This window comes from Pholcus phalangioides, unplaced genomic scaffold, assembly GCF_987345545.1.
Source record: "Pholcus phalangioides strain wild (caught in Gottingen) unplaced genomic scaffold, Ppha-v1.0 ptg000015l_1, whole genome shotgun sequence".
Classification (NCBI taxonomy): domain Eukaryota; kingdom Metazoa; phylum Arthropoda; class Arachnida; order Araneae; family Pholcidae; genus Pholcus; species Pholcus phalangioides.
In genome coordinates this window covers 66,927,268-66,944,949 of record NW_028301608.1, presented here as the reverse complement: position 1 = coordinate 66,944,949, position 17,682 = coordinate 66,927,268, and the positions used below count along the sequence as shown (strand labels likewise).

General features: G+C 38.5%; 1 protein-coding gene across 2 annotated transcripts in view; it reads right to left on the bottom strand.

The window, feature by feature from the left end:
- Positions 1 to 17,682, bottom strand: part of LOC149076558 (uncharacterized) — a 126,416-nt gene that overhangs the window by 2,284 nt on the left and 106,450 nt on the right. For both annotated transcript variants that reach the window (XM_089242127.1, XM_089242128.1), the window contains exons 5-10: positions 10,974 to 11,109; positions 5,470 to 5,543; positions 4,333 to 4,520; positions 4,074 to 4,180; positions 2,595 to 2,736; positions 947 to 2,372 (exon numbers count right to left, since the gene is read on the bottom strand). In XM_089242127.1, coding sequence (XP_089098253.1) covers positions 947 to 2,372; positions 2,595 to 2,736; positions 4,074 to 4,180; positions 4,333 to 4,520; positions 5,470 to 5,543; positions 10,974 to 11,109 — 2,073 coding nt within the window. The remainder of the gene's footprint in view (positions 1 to 946; positions 2,373 to 2,594; positions 2,737 to 4,073; positions 4,181 to 4,332; positions 4,521 to 5,469; positions 5,544 to 10,973; positions 11,110 to 17,682) is intronic.

The following is a 17,682-nucleotide window of genomic DNA, read 5'->3' as shown; positions in this document are numbered from 1 at the left end:
TGTAATGATTGAATATTTGTATCGTGGTAGGCCTGCTGCTCTCTGTGACAAGATTTTTTTAACGGGGGAGATCGGTTCGCAGTCGGGTCATGAAGTTGTATATGTATCCGAATATTCCCACTGGGAAAATTTAACTAATTTTCTCCCCAAAAAAAGAACGTGTCAATTTCTTGGGATTTCCTAGCTTCTCCCTTTGAGGCAACCTTTGGAATTTCGAATATTTATCTCTCGACGCTCCTCCTTATCTCAGGACACCTCAACGGCACCCTAAATTTGCCGTAATACATTAGTTAGAGATTACTGCCATATGTGTTTTACACTAGTGCCTACAAATGGCATTATGTAATGATGGTTTGTAATTAGGAGGAATATAAATCCTTATTAACGTGGGCTATCGCTTCACAGATTAGAACATTCATCAACTGCATTATAATCATTTCCGCTCTATTTAAGATTTGACAGACGACTCCAAAACCACCGCACAAACATATGGCTGCGAAGAATAGCACCGATCAGCAGTTAGAAACTTATTGAAAGAAATAGAAGAAAAACCGTTTGTGTGTATATATATATATATATGTATAAGGGTTGGAGATGCCTTTTTGTGTACGTTGTCCACCCTTCTATTGGAGAAACTTTTTTTCAGCTACCTGCTTGAGAAATTTGTCTGTTGCGGACCTCTCTTTTGCGGACACCGGCAGGACAAAGAAATCGTCCATAAAAGAGGGGTGACCATTTATCAGAGGTTTGAAATACATACTTTTATTATATACAACAGGAAATTATTATTTGGCCGTAAAAGAGAGGTGACCGCATCTGAGTGGTGTCAATTAAGAGGGGTTTTACTGTATTAGTGTTCGTATTTCATGAACTTGGCTCTTCCGCAACTATTGTAATGGACATAAAAAAATTTAATCACGCAAAAATGTGATCGGTGTTCACCCACCTCGAATGAAATGTCCTGTGCAAATGGCGTACTGCTGAAAGTCACTTGAGGAGCCACTTTACCACTTGCAGGACTGGTACTGTTGTGCGGTGAGGCTGATTTTGGAGTTGCTGCGCTACCACTCCATTTGCATGGTGAGCCCATCATATTACCACCACTGACTTGATCGATTTGCTGGTGCCCGGATTTTGACGACTGCTCCGAGTACCTGCCAGACAATTTCAGGTCATAAGTGTTATTGTTTCCGGGGCTACCGGACGTCGGGGTTGTCGGGCAACTTCTGTTAGAAACTGGAGACACTCCAGGGAAAGGTCTCCTTTCTCCAGCGTTCGAAGCGTCATTCGTGATGATTCCGTTGTTCCACATGACCACGCTCTGACGATCCGTCTGATAATCCAAAGTCTGTTGCTGATGATGATGATGATGCTGATGAATGATCGCTTTATCCTCTTTCGCAAAAAGAGTCAGATCCCTGGAATTCATCAATACACCGTTCGTCGTCGTACCGTTCATCCCCGGCTTTAGTGTCTTTGCGTTTGTCGTGAGACAATCGTTGGCGAACGTGAAGTTGATGCCACCGTTGTTGCTGCTGCACGTTAGTTCGCGAAATTTGAGATCTCTATCGATCGATGATGGCAAAATAGTCTGAGAGTTGGCCGTGACCACCTGCTGCGGCAAGTTCCTCATCACATCACCATTAGTGGCCACGTAAGGGTCGCAGCAAGAGTTCGACGATTTAGGTGGAGATTCGGTTCCACCGTTGTATTTCTGGGCCTCCATCTGACACTGGTAGAGCCCTTCGTCTTTACCCAATGGCGAAGTAGCGTTGCTTTCGGCTGTAAATCCAGCCGAAAAACACGTCCTGGCACTTGCCGCTGCAGTCGCCGCAACGTCTAAGAAACCGTTGCTCGGATATTGGGCGACGGCATAGTCAGTATAGTATGTGCCTATCGGCCTGTAGTGTAGGAAGGCGTTCTCAGCGCTGAGGAACCGGGTGTTGTCTATGGCTGCCGTGAATAGGTTCTGTTGCATGCTGGCACTGGCGTAAGGTGCAGCGATTCCGTTAACGTTCTCAGCGGCTGATGCGTACGGGTAAACATTATTATAGCCCGCGACTGCAGCCGCTGCCGTTGCTGCCGCTGCCACGGCCGCCGCGTCCTCCATGTACGATGTGTCCGCGAGGGCACCTCCCATCATTGCGGGTGACGTACCTCCCGAGGAAGAGGACGGACTCTTCCTTTTTCGACAGGTCGAGATCATGTCCCTGATCTGAGATTTGTAGCGGCGCGTTCTCTGACACCTTAGCACGAAGTCACTGTCCGAGAGGAGTCCGCTTCTGTCCGCAAGGGAGTTCAGCCCACCGTCTAGATAAGTCACTTTGAAGTCCATAGTTCTCTTGCCGAGAAGATCTCGCCCTTCTTCTTCCCTGATATGATAAAAAAAGAAAAAACAAATTAGTTTCAGTTCCAGAATAAAACGAGTCTTTTACAATCGATATCAAACGATATCGACACACAACGCCCCACCTTTTTATTCTCCATTAAAAACTCTATTGAGTTGAGCTCATGAGCTGATCATTGATTATCTCGAATTATTACCGATCTAAAATAAAATAACAGGAAATGCTACCAATTAATTAGCTTCTTACATGAGAGGCCTGTGCGTGCACAAGATGAAATCAGGTTTACTGTTCTTGTAAACGAGCCTGGCACTAGTTTGTAACCACTGCCAGCTGCCGTTCTTTGCGACCAGCCGATAAGCTATGAGACCTGAGGCACCGGTTTTCAAAACTGTCGATAGAAAAATTGAGATTAATCATCTTTGTAATAATCATTCATTTTGATTATTCATTCATCTTTTATTTTCGACTGAATACAGGGTGTTTCACCAAAAGGAATAAAAATTCTTTTGTTTATTTTAAAACTTTAGTAAAAAACGTGAGAAAACATCGGCGAGAAAATTGAGCTTTGATAGTTTCATTTCCGTAAAATTATAATTAAAGGGAAAATATTAAAATTAAAATTTTTATACAGTGCCCAATAACAAAAAGTAAAATTTGCATTTCTCTCTGTCTATATCACTATACCAAAGCAAATTTACCCCCTATCATTCAAATGAAAAAGTGGCAAAAATCAAGAATTTTAGTCACCGATAATCTCCGCAGAGAGCAGGCAGTCATTCAACATGATACTTATATAACGAAAATTTTATTAGGCTTCTGCCATTTTCATTTCAAAATATGGAAGACAGCTGAAGGCACGTGTATAACACGAAACAAGCATAACTCTCACAACACAAATACGCTAGAGTCACGCATACAAACGCACCACCTCGTGAAAAATGTTCCCGATACACAGTATAGTAGTAGTAGAGTCATCGATACATCAATTAATTTTTGTTACAGGGAAGATTTTTTGCGCTATAAATAAAAAGATACGCAAATTGCGGGCCGTTATTACCGTTTCAGAGGAGTGAAATTATCTCAGCTCATTTATCTCATTTCGCTGATAAATTTTCGTAAATTACTTTAATTCTAAACTCAACAATATAATTTTTATTCATTTCAGGAAAAGAATGGGGTTGACTGCATAATTTTATTTTTTAAGACAGCATTTATATTACGGAATTATGTACAGCATTCTTTTTTTTTGAAGAAAATTCCCCATAAAACGTATAATTAACTACACAACATTTGAAAGTTTATCGGAATCTGAAATATTTCTCAAGTTCAATAATACATTTAAAGTTAGCGATTCATTACATGCATTTTCCACTCTGTTTTATTCTTATTTCTCTACACAAAGAACAAAGATATAAGCAAACAAAATATATAGATTATATACATTATTATTAATAATAAATTATTATTTCAATTTCTCGTAATGAATAGAATGAAAGAACGGTTATGATTATTAATAAAGATAATAAGTAATTTATGCAATTGGTACGAATTTCAGCACGATGATCTTGGTAAACGATTCGATATGAAATTAATCGTAGAAAAAAGTTGAGCCGAACACATGAATTATTCATATCGTTGATAAGTATTAATGTAATAAATATTGATCTTTTAATCCTTTTCTTTTTTAATTGGATAAAAAGGGGAAATGTATTGTCTTCTACTTACGCTCCTGGTGGGCGCTAGCAACGTAAGCGAGGTCATCGTAATGGACTAGATCGTATCCTCCTTTGCTAGCGAGTTCGGCGTCGGAATAACCCAAAACTTGCTTTGCCCTGAACCAATTACATGGAAAACGAATGGCAAAAGAATGATATTAGTAATTTCGTAAAGTATGAATCAAGCAAATAACTGTGCAAAAGTAAAACAAATTGGATGGGATATATTAAAAATCTCTCTACACTAAGCAAAGATGCATTCATATTACCTTTGGTCCAATGAGACTAGAGATAAGTCGAGCTTGTGTTTGCTCTTGAACATGGCGTCCTTTTGGGGCATCTCGAGTAAAGATGGTGGACCGAAAGGGGTGCACAGAGCGAACAGTGCTAGTGGCGGGTCTTCGGTCTTGTGATTCTGGCCATGCAGAACCTTGATTCTTCCTCGGATGTCCAACCTCTGATCAGTAGAGAAATTCAGAGTAAAAAAATAAATTACCGAGAGAAAAACAGCATTTTTGGTGTCAAACAAGAAATACCGAAAAAAAGCTTTCTAGAAACGTTTCTGGTGGTAGGGGGGAACAGTTAGTGTAAAACTTCATTTGCTCCCTGGACAGTTGAAGCAATCTTTTGGGCTATGCTTATAGAGAATTCAGTTGAAATTTTTACGAAATTGACGATCTTGAAGAAAATTCTTTCTAATGATGCAATACCAGGTTAAGTTAAAATTAATTAAGTCTTGTTGTGAATGCTAAGCGAAATGTTCGATAAAATCTGGTGAAAATTTTGGTGAATTCAGAAAAACTGCTCGATAGATAGATATATGTACCAAATATCTCTCTTGGGCCGATCTACATTTGTAAATTTTCTGCCCATTACATGTGATATTTATGTACAGGATTAGCATAAATGAATGACACGATTTTAAAAAACTTAATCAGTGATACATAAAATAAAGGAAAACATTTCCAATTTTTTTTTAGTTACAAATGTTCGATGTGTGAACCTTCCGTAACACGACAAACATCTAATCTGTAAACAAGTTCATTCCACAAATTTTGCAGTTCTACGCAGTCAATAACTTAAAAATGGTTCAAAATGCAGCACTCATAAAACACTGAATGGAATTAAAAAACGCATCAGTAATGTATGTTGAACCATTTTTTAAATCATTGGCTGTGTAAAACTGCAAAATGTGTGGAATGTATTTGATTGCAGATTAGATTTTTGTCGTGTTACGGAAGGTTCACACATCGAACATTTGTAACGGAAAAAGAATTTTTAAAATCGTGTCATTCATTTATGCTGACCCTTTATATAAAGAACGCTTAGATATATCAAACATATTGCATTTACAAGATATACATATTCGCAAACTATTACGATAACCATAAGAACGATTCACTTACCAAAAAACCAGATGTGTTATCCAGCAGACACCGAAACCTAACAGTAAAATTCCGCTCCAAGACTTGACTGTTGTCTATAAAAATAAAACACAAAAAAATTGGGATAAAGCTAATTAGAGTAGAAAAACCACCAAAACGAATTATAGTCTATCTAACAGATTATGTTTTGCAAATTATGCCAAACGAAATAGTTTTCCTGATTTACAAAAAGACAAATGTTGATTTCAAAAAAACCAACTTCAGCCGATCACCCCGGCAATAATTGGGGGGGGGGGGGTATCGAACTAAAAAGGCTCTAGGCTAGACTAGGTTACTCTGGGATAAACCTGATTTTTGTTATCCGTCCAAAGCCACAAACCAATTTTTACGTAACAAAATACCCTTGATTATACGTCTCACTTTTAAAGAAATTCCTTTTTTTTGGTCCAGAATAATTTTATTTCATCGTTCAATTATTACAGATAACTTTTCCCACATTGCAGCTCTTATTGATGAGCTGTCATATTATTCTTCCTTTTAAGGCTGAATTTATCAATTAATCGAAAATCTCCAACATAGAATTGAACTCCATTATCGTCAAAATACCTACTCTAAGGTTTTCAGGGCAGAAACTAGGAAAGAGAGAGGTTTCTGGTGCCCCTGCCCTGTACAAGTGAGAATACGAATTCTTTCATTGCCTTTATTTGGCAACTCGTGAAAAATTCTTGGGTGGGGGCACCAAAATGCGCACTTACCCTGTGTGAGAGAATCCATCCTTATTTCTGGTATTACAGCCCTAGGTCAATACCTCCTACATATCTTATACGTAATATCTCGGAGATATTGCGCGAGCCCTGTCTGTTTTTTCAACTTCTTCGTTGTCAAGGTATGACTCAAAAAAGAGTGACAGCGCGTGGTATTGTGTGAGTTTTTATTGTAACAAAATTTTAAAAACATGTGTCTATATAAACAAAAGTCCCGGTCGCCGCCCCTTACAACTTGCCGCCCGGGGTCACTGCACACCCTCACTTAAGCCACCCCTGATCAAAACAACATGCCCCCGACTCTAGGCATATATGACATTTTGCCTGAACTTTCGGGCTCTAGTAATCAAACACGATTCATTGAGGGGAAATTCATTTTAATTAATTTGACAATTTATAAATGATTAACAATAATTAGCGTGGTCCACCTGCTTACACATCGGGGCTCGAATGATATTGAACAGACATACATTTCTGACATACTTTTAAAGCGTTTCAATCATCTTTATCAAACATATGTTGCTATTCGATAACTTTGATCATTTTTCGAATCTTCCATTGCTGTTTTTTGCTTAATGTAAATAATAGAAGTAAAAGAATCAAGTACTGGAATTCACAAAAATAAAGAAAAATATTCTGAAACACGTTTTAGAACTGTATTTGAAAATGTAGATTAATTTAAAATTACTACAGTATATTCCGCTTAACACGTTCCCACTTAGAAAGTTTTCTCGCTTAGTACGACTTATTTTCGTAATCCTAACTTTTACCAACACTTTTCGAAATTTCCCATTTAAGGCGTTTCCCCGCCTACAACGTTTTTCATGACGAGTTTTATGAAAATGCTATAAGTCAGACTCCCCACATATGAGCTCTTCAATGTTATTATTTAAAACCAAGAGTTTCTTGCCACAAATAAAATCGATGGTTGCAATTTCAATATTTGAATATTCAAATTCGAGATTCCAAAAAGACACCCTAGTATAGTTTTGTCGAATTTTGTATTAACTTCAAATTAACTTTCAACGTACAGAAAACTAAAGTAATGGTTTTTAGAAACTATGGTGGGCTTTCTCGTCAACGGGCTCGTTTCACATGGATAAAACTCATTTTCTGGCGAAAGCCAAATCCGCGGTCAAAGCCAGTTTGCCTGTACTAGTTCGTGCGAAACTTTCATCACTAACCACAGCTTTTAAACTTTTTCATTCCCTCGTGATTTCGACACTTTTTTTACGGGCAGCTGTTTGGTCTGCGAAGTACCAAAATGACTTGGAAGTGATTTTTACGCTATTTACCAGGAAGCTTCTAACATTGTCAAGGATACATGATGGAGCGATACATAAGGATACATAAGAGCGGAGCAGCTTTCTTTGTCAATACAGTTGAAGAAGGCTGTTCTGTCGATGTATATTCGTATATTGGAAATGAATGACGATAGATTGCCGAGGCTTTGCCTCAATAAATTATACGTTTGGATGGATTTCGGCCCTAATAATTCATGTAACTGGTTATCCAATGTTTGAAGAATTTTTGATGAGACTGGCTTCAGTTTCCTCAAGTTTATACACGATGCGACTGTCTTTAAACATTTTTTCCCTCGTGTAATCTTAACACTGAAAGATCAGAGTTACCAGTCCAATATGGCTAAAATATGTGGCGCGGTTCACCTTCCACTTTACAAAAGCATAAAAAGAAATTTTGAAATCGAGCCGTATCTCCTCTCCTCAACAGGAATCCATATAAAACGATTAATATTCCAACTACGTTTTGGCTTCCACATCATTTATTTTAGTAAAAATAAAATCTGCGCAATTCAAATTGCACATTTTGGAACACGAGGGTAATTGAGACCTGGTTTCATATTTTGCTAAGGTGCCCTGCTTATAACTCACATAAAGTGAATTTTCTGGGACAGGTCTTGACTGACAATATAGTAACCTACCTTAATGACCCCACAATTAATTATAATAGCATCTTTCGTTTTTTTTCCGTGTCATTTGTAATTTTCGTTCTTTAACTGATTCCCTAATACACAATCTTCCAGACGTATTTGCTTGTCTTCAATTTATTTTATTTCGCCCACATGTAAATAGTTTTATACTTTGTAATTTTTATTTTGTGTTCTTACTTATTTATATCTTGTTTTTAATTTACATCTTGTTTTTAATTTACATCTTGTTTTTAATTTACATCTTGTTTTTAATTTACATCTTGTTTTTAATTTACATCTTGTTTTTAATTTACATCTTGTTTTTAATTTACATCTTGTTTTTAATTTACATCTTGTTTTTAATTTATATCTTGTCTACTAAATTATACTTCGTAATCCTATGTTTTTAATAATATCGCAGCTCTATTGTGATTGTCACCATATTCGTGTTGTCATGGGTCCATGCATCCAAACAAATGAAGATTTGATTGATTGATAAATACAATATATCATTCGTGATGATTTCTATACATAATAAAAATTGGTCTTTGCTTCTCTTTACTGATAGATAAAAAGGTCTATTGCACTTTCATAATATTTCGGTAACTTAAGTGGAACTAGACGTTCATAAAGAAACGCCATCGTAAAAGACGTTCTCAAAAAACTCGTCCGAGGTTTAAAGTTTCAGTGTTGATCGGTTCTGACCGGCGGAAATTTTCCGAAAGTCGTGTTTGGTAATATGAAGGCATTCACACGGCATCCAGAGGTAATAAAAGAGAAACGAGGAACCCATCCAGAGAAAATAGCATAATAAAATAAGAGGTTAACGGCAGAAGAGAGGAGAGAAAAAAGAGGAATCTCCTTATAGGTAAGGAGCCCAGTAATTTATTGTAATACCTTCGAATATAATAAATGTAATATCGGAACTTTCTCGCAACGCCCACTAGCGTTTTGACATTGATTGAGTGGTTCATCTCTGTGGAAAATGTGTTTGTCCTAACTACAGAGAAAAGACCTCGGGAAATTCTAGGATATTCTGATTTCCTCTTCGATTCGCACCTCCAACTCATACCGACGACTCATTTTCAGTCATCATCAAGAAGTATTGCGTGTCGATGAACACAGTGTTGGGTAGTGATACTATTTCGTTTATGAGATTGTATGATTTGTAGTCTATCTGAGATGCATTTCGTGGTGTTGCGATGCGACGGCAAGAAGCTACATTCTAGTGTAGCTGGTCGCACATTTTGTTTACTCAGTATGAATTCCCGACCAGTCTTGGAATCAAAACATCGCTTAAAATCATGAGTTATGTGTTACAAAAGAGAAGAAAATGATTATGAGTGAACATATGATCTGTATTTCACGAAACTTCCCGTATTTTTCACTTTTTTTTGGCTATTCAGACTAAAAATGTCCTGTTTATTTGAATTTGTTATCAATACAATAACATGTCTGTAATTAAAGTTGGTGGGGTCTGGGCTGTTTACAGTTATAACTAGCCATCAGAAAATTATGAAACCATATGAGGATCTTAATTAAAGGGCGGGATAGTTTTCAAGGAAGTTCTCTGTAAATATCGAAAATCTCCGAGTAGCTTCTGTTGTGGAATCAGTGTCGTAAAAGTGTTTCAACAGCAAAGCACATTCTTGCGAACGCAGCGTCGGACTCTTTAGCGAAGAAATTAGAACATAAAGGGTTCTTCTGAAGATGTTGACACCTTGCCCTGAAGCTCGAGTAGTTAGGTCAAGTGGTACGTTAATATAAAATTAGCAGGGCGCTGAAGTTTTTGTGGAAAATATCCTCTAGTGATGAATGTTGAAATTTATTTATTTTTGCTTTCAATTTCTATTCCCTTCCCTTCACCGCTAAAACGTTTCATACTTGCCGATCGTTATTTTAAAGTTACGGTCAGTTCAAAACACGCAAATTTCAACAATCATACAGGGTGATTCCATAATTTCCCTGGCCGAGTTTTACTAGTGAACCGTTGATTCAAGAGGCACACTTCTAGCCTCAATGGACACTTCTAGCCTCAGTGGACACTTCTAGCCTCAGTGGACACTTCTAGCCTCTAACATGTGGACCTCAGATACGTCATTCATACTGCAAGGAATTGTATATTAGCTATTGAAATATAAAAATAAACTTTTTATACGGACAACTTGTCAAAAACTCAATTAGAAATTTGTTGCCCTGTCTCTTTTGAGACCAATAACAAATCTAAGTGCAATATTCACCGAGATATTTGATTCACGAAATCGGTGGAGAGTTGGAAAAGAACAGTGAAAACTAATGAACAATGCTTCTTTCCCTTATTTTTATTTATTTTTTTATGCTGTTTTCTCCTAATTTTGAATTTGATTACTCAGCGAATAATGAACTTACAAACGTCAAATTTTTTTGTCTCCCCCTCAAGATGCACGGGACAACAACTTTCTAATTAGGTTTTTTTAAGACTGGGTGTTCGTTTAAACATTGTTTTTTTATTTTAATAACTGTACAACCCCTTGCAATATGAATGGCGTATCTAATTAATACCTGAGGTTTACATCATGTTATTTGGATACTTTTTCTAATTAGAAGTATGCCTCTAGAATCCATGGTTTGCCAGTAAAGTGAGGCAAGGGGAATTGTAGAAACCCCCCTGTAGACGAACAAGAATATTGGGTCACACACATACACACGCGCGCGCGCGAATATCTTTTTCTCGACGAAAATAGGCAAATTTTCCGGTATTAGGCAATGTCCAATATTCTATTTGTCCAAATTTTGTATTTGTCTCAATGAAATATGGTCACCCTAATCATAGACTTTGTTTGTGTGCTCACCTGACTGTAAAGATTCCCTGAGCGTGAGGGCGCTACGGTCAGCAGGTAACTGGGCATTCCACATCAGGTGGCGTTGTAGCTCTTCCCTATCTTCAGAGTGGACCAGCTCATAGACACTCTGGTGACAAATATCCGACTAGAAAAAAAAGAACACAATCGATATCACACTCTCACGCTGTTATTCTGCTGAAAGATGAATCTATGCAAGTGATTTATGACAGCTATTATCAGAAGTAATATTTGAATAAATCATTCTATCTTTATCTTGATATCCACAAATGGAAGAATGGAAGACACCATCCCGTGCTATTTTCTTTTCAATCTAAACCTGTTGACATAAACTATTCTTTATTTTCAATAACATATTTTCCAACAATCGATCGCTATTAATTAACACCTGTCACGGATATGTATCAGGAATAAATAATCGTTCCCTCTTCTAAATAAAAATTGATTATTACTATTGTTTTTATGTAATCTTAATAAATTAGTTTTTGTGAGACTATTATCTTTGTTTGAACTTGATGTATCGGCTCTTTGTTTTTTTTCTGCAGGTACATTTGATACATGTAAAACCGAGGTATGCAATCGTTTTTGATGTACACGATTTGAAATGTACGCGAGAAATGAGGAAAGGGTTCAATAATAAAGCATAGGGTTGCATGCTATAGATGCTAAGCCTTTAAATAATGTGACCTTTGACGTGAGCCTATACAGATGTTCATGTGTGAGCATTGGTTACGATTTTCTTCTCTTTTTTTTCGTGAATGCATCTTTCACGAAAGCCTCTGTACAGAGTATAGCCTCTGGACAGAAAAACGAGGGATGAATATGGGTGTGTTTTATCGAGCTAATATTTATTAGACTAATTACGAGTGAACAACAAATACAGGTCAAGTCCACACACATCTCAATTAAGTAGCAAATGAAGACTTTACTCCCTTACACACTCCACATGAAAGGACTAAAAAAAAGGCACTTCAGGTTCATTCTATCAACTTGATAACGTTGTAGTTTGTACCGTCAGTCCAATCAGATTGAAACAAGTACTGAAAAAAACTACTTAGTCTTAATTTAAGGTCTAAAACTTCAAATAAAGTCTCTGTTCATACACTGAAATTAAAATCCACGGACATGCATGGCAATTTAAACGATAATTTTGCAGCAAAAATTCCTAACGTTGAAGTTTGTAAAATACATAAGAATAGAGATAAGTTTATAGACAAAGGATTAAGGAGCACGTATTTGAAGCCAAAAATTCATAGTATCCAATTTTTTCACCATCGAACCTAATTAGTGTCAACAAATAGGATAGGATTGGAAATTCCGACCATCGATTATAGGATCAGGATCAAAAGCTCTCTATAATTAGACAGTGTCAACAAATAGTTTTGTTGAGCCAAATACAACGATATGGTAGCAAAGATCTGGTCCCCACAGACAAAGGATAAAAAGAAAGGCAAAAAATTCCTTCTATCGGGGCATTCTTGTTCATGTTATCCTAATCTGTAGATTGCTTAAATAGTGAAAAATTCATTCTGAACCTGAAAACACTGGGACTTATCTCACAGCGCCGTAGTTCTTGATACTAGTAGTTCCTGATACTCCGTAGTTCTTTCTACCTTCAATAGGGTTTGAGAAGTCACTCTCCGCTCTATTGATACGAATTATAGAAGACTGAATAAAATACGGCGGCACCTATCGGAAAGAAAATTCTTAGGCCTCTGTATTTCGGCGAGTGACCTAGACGAGTATGCAATAGAGAAACACAGAATTATTTTTTTCCCTTAGAGCATATAAGTATGTTTATCCGCTTCGCTCATAAGTGATTGGCGAAAAATTTGAATGATCTCTGTTTGCCGAATCGGCGATAAATATGATAGAAGTTTTGATAATCTTGTTCTAACGTAATGGCATGTTAGAAAGAAGAAAGAAAGTAAAAAGTAGAAAAGTAAGAAAAAAATAAAGGAAAACGGCATATTACTATAAACTCGCTCTCTCGTCAGTAATATTTACAGGTAGGAGATAGTAGATCCCTTTTTTCATCATCACTGTTTCTTTCTCCTCTTATGTACATGTTTTTAGTAGAGCCTATTTAACTTCGGAATAGAAGCTCTCTTTTACCTCCTTATCACGGAGATGAAAAGAACTCCTTTTTTTCATAGAGTTCAACAACGTTTCGTGATGATGAGAAGAGAGAGGAAATAAAACAGATAGATTCCGTTTGAATTTTTATTCCACTGGTGTTTGGACGCAATATTACGTCCTTGATCGCAAAGCGTTTAACGGGACTGCGCAATAGTTAGCCTCTTAGCTCGATTCCTGTTTCGATTCTCCGCAGAGGCCTGTGAATTGGTTTCAAAAAATTATTTCCGCGTCGTATCTACTGTACTTTGCATCAGTAGCGGAGAGTGACACCTCATTCTATTTACGTCGCCATCTGGAAGACTATTGTGATCATGAGCTACGAGGCTGCCCATTACGCAGTCCAGTTCAGCAGTCACTGTGCGATTATGTCGGCATCGTGCTGGACACTCATCGTGACGATCTAGGTTCGAATCCCGTTGGAGGCACAGTAATGATCGGTTGAAATCAGTTTTTTGTGGTTTTCCAACAATGAGGTGGGAAAGCGAACCGGTCTCGTATTTGGAAATGTCTGTTCACAGAGAGCAGGCAGACCTTCAACATGATACTTACATAACATGAAAAATTCAAGCGTTTACCATCTTTACTTCAGAATAAGGAGGACAGATAGCAGCATCAGCAAGAACACGAAACGATTACACCGCATAAGCTCACGCAACATGTTCCGACATCAGGTAGGAGCGAATATTAGTGAGTCTCTGTCAGAGTACCGGGATTTACTATTATCCGCTAGGGAGGGGGGTTCAGATGTGGCAGTGATTCCAGTGCTGCCAAGGGGTAGTAGGGGATATAGGAGTAGGATCCACCAATTCAATATAGGCCTGAAGGACATTTGCTCCTCACTTGGGGTCACGTTCTTGGAGCTTCCCGCATTTACCGATAGGTGGCTTCGTTCGGATGGGATCCATCTAAATAAGAGAGGGGTCTGGGAGGTTTACGATAGTCTTAGGTCAGGTTTTTTACTCCCAGACCACGTAGTCGGGAATGCGGGTTAGTTAATGATAATCACAACAGTACTGACGGGGAATTACCCACCTCTGACTTGGATGGCTTCTCGATTGACAACAAACCACCGGGCAAATTAAAATGTGTGTTAATAAATGCCAGGAGCTTGGGTAACAAGAAAGATTTTTTAGAAACTATGATAGTTGTGGAGGACTTGGATCTTATAGCCATTACAGAATCTTGGGCAAACGATGGGGATGAATCTTTCTTACACATCTCCGGATACGATACTTTTTTGAGAAATAGATCTGATAGGAAAGGGGGTGGAGTGTTGATATACGTGAAATCATGTTTGAAGGCTAGAGAGTGTAACGTACAGAGAAGTGATATTGAAACCATATGGGTTGAACTTGAGAACAAAAGACGTCATAAGCTTATTGTTGGGGTTTGTTACAATCCACCGAATAGGGATCAAAACTACATCGCCAAAATGCACGATGAAATTTCCTACATGTGTAAGCGAAAGAGGGTTCTCATACTAGGGGATTTCAATTACCCGGGTATTGATTGGGAGAACCTTTCATCTGGAAATCAGTATGAAAGAGACTTTCTTAAGTTGGTGCTCGAAAATTTTTTGTATCAGCATGTATCAGAAGCCACTAGGGGTACTGCTATTTTGGATTTAGTTCTTACTAGTTCTGAGGATCTAGTTGAACATGTTTCGGTGGGGGAAGAGTTTTCTTCCAGTGATCATCGTATCGTCAGATTTCACTGTAACTTTTCCTCGGGTAAGGTTGATAACAAAAGATTGGTTCCTTGTTTTCGGAGAACTAACTTTGATGTTTTGCGAAGAAGGTTAGCGGAAGTTTTCAAAGACCGGTTGGAATCAGTAGGGGTGGTAAGTCAATGGGAAGAATTTAGTACGAAGCTGTCCTCTGTTTTGCACGACGTCATACCCTTTGTTCGAAAAAAGCGTGTTTGTACATCACACCCTCTATGGTTCACGGATAGCGTGCGGAACCTTTATCTTGAAAAGAAAAGAGCATTCAGAGAGTATAAAAGTGGACGAGGTGACCTATCATTGTTTACTGATAAAAGAAGACTGTTGAAGAAAGCGATAAGGGATAGTAAAAAGCAAGTTGAATCTAGGTTGGCAGATAACATTGGCTCTGACCCAAAATCATTTTTTCGATACGTCAATAATGGATGTAAGGGGACAGTTGGCCCCCTCTCGATAGGAGGCTCAAAAGTAGAGAGCAATGTAGGCATGTGTAGTGCTTTCAATGACTTTTTCGCGTCGGTTTTTAATGGAGATAATGATATTCGATATACGGGTGTTGCATGGGGTAATAAAACGCTCAACGATATTCAAGTGGAAGACGTGGAGGTCCTAAATCTTCTAAGAAATGTATGTGCAAGCAAAGCACCAGGACCAGATGATATCTATCCCAGGGTTCTCAGGGAAGGTGCTAATGAATTGTTGGGGCCAGTCGCACAGATATACAGGAGTAGTGTTGCTGAGGGTATCGTCCCGAGAGATTGGAAACTGGCTAACGTTGTTCCGATATTTAAGAAGGGTAGTAGAGAAGTGGTGTCTAATTATCGTCCAGTGAGTTTGACGAGCTCCCTCTCGAAAATTTTGGAAATTATCATCAAAAGGCAGTTTGTGAAGTGGATAGACGAGAATAATGTATTGTCGGATAATCAGCATGGGTTCAGGAAGGGGAAGTCATGTGTAACTAACCTCCTTTGCTTCTATGATTACGTGACTAAGGCTTTGGGTAAGAGCAAAAATGTCGACGTTGTTTACCTTGATTTCCAGAAGGCATTCGATCGGGTCCAACATGGCAAACTCTTGAAGCGTTTACACGAGATTGGAATAGGGGGCAACTTGCTGAATTGGATAGAATCGTGGTTAAGAGATAGGTCGCAACGAGTTATGGTGAACGGGGAATTCTCTGGTTGGACAGACGTCACAAGTGGAGTTCCTCAGGGAAGTGTCCTTGGCCCCATACTTTTTTCACTTTTTATCGATAAACTCGATCAGGGTATCGATGGAATTACTAGCAAATTCGCAGATGATGTGAAGCTAATGGGGGTAATCGGGAATGAAAGCGATAGGGAGTTGCTCCAGACCAACTTAAACAAGATTGCAGCATGGGCAAATGAATGGAGCATGACGTTTAGCGTAGATAAGTGCATGGTCGCTCATTTTGGTTCGAACAACCAACGGTTCTCTTACGAGTTGAATGGTGTCACTATCCCGGATGCAACTAGAGTCACCGATTTGGGAATTCTCATTGACGAGCGACTTAAGTTTTCTGAACATTGTTCAGCGGTTGTCAAAAAATCGAATAGAATGCTTGGTCTCATTTTCAAAAAGGTCTCTTCGCGTTCTCCTAAAGTCATTCTTCCTCTTTTTCGAGGCTTAGTTCGTCCTGGACTGGAGTATGCTGTAAGGTTTTGGAGACCATACCTACAGAGGGACATAGACTTGGTTGAAGGGGTGCAGAGAAGAGCTACGCGTGTCCTTATTGGCACACAGGGCTTGAGTTATGAAGAAAGACTTCATTTTTTGAATATGTTTACATTGGATGAACGCAGGTGTCGAGGAGATATGATCGAAGTGTTCAAAATTTTCAATGGGATGGATAGGATGGACCATGAACTTTTAGTACACCGCCAATCGACTGCTTTTACAAGGGGACACCAGTATCGATTGGTGAGGGACAATGCAAGGTTATGGTGTCGCAGGGAATTTTTCTCCAATAGGGTTGTTAATAAATGGAATAGCTTACCCCCGGAGGTAGTAAATTGTAACACAATTGACACGTTTAAAAAGAAATACGATAAACATGTTGGGGTAAATCGAGAAGCTATCCATTCTTAGAATAAGACAACCATAAGTAATCTTTATGGGCATCGTATAATATTTTATCATGTGTATATATTGTTTGTAATTTGTGTTAATTGCATTTTTAATTGGGTTGCTGTATTTTTGAAACATATGACAACCATATTTTTATGGGCATCTTTTTATCAGCCACCTCGTTGGGCATTTTGCCTGTTGTGGCGTTGTATTTGTATTTGTATTTGTATTTGTATTTGTATTTGTATCAGAGGCACCGACACGAGGAAAACATTGAAGGGACTGAAAGTTGCTAATCGTCCCGTATATACGGACTCAAGCCCGTATGTAGGTGGGAGGAGGAGGGGTGCACTGCATTGTATATTCATTAATCATTGCAGAGTTTCCACTCCATTTCCAAAATTCATTGGGGGGGGGGGGCGTCTTAAATAACCTTAGCCCAGGTTCTGGTGGCAATGTCTGACATGTACCGATTCCTTAGGAATTCCGCAGAGGAATACGTACGAGTTGCATATGCGATTAAAATAGTATAGTAGAGTATAGTAGTGGTAGTCGAGTTCAGCATTTAAGCTGCAAGGGTATGAACATCGTGAATGCTGGTTTCCGATTCTGTGAGTCGGTGCCGTTGCCGATTGATTAAGTATCCAACTTTCAGGTATGTTCGTACCCCCTAAAGAAAGAAAATATATCGGCGCGTCTGTCGCGTAGAAGTCTAGCTTACTCTCCCAAGCGCGAGGCAACGGTGGTTCG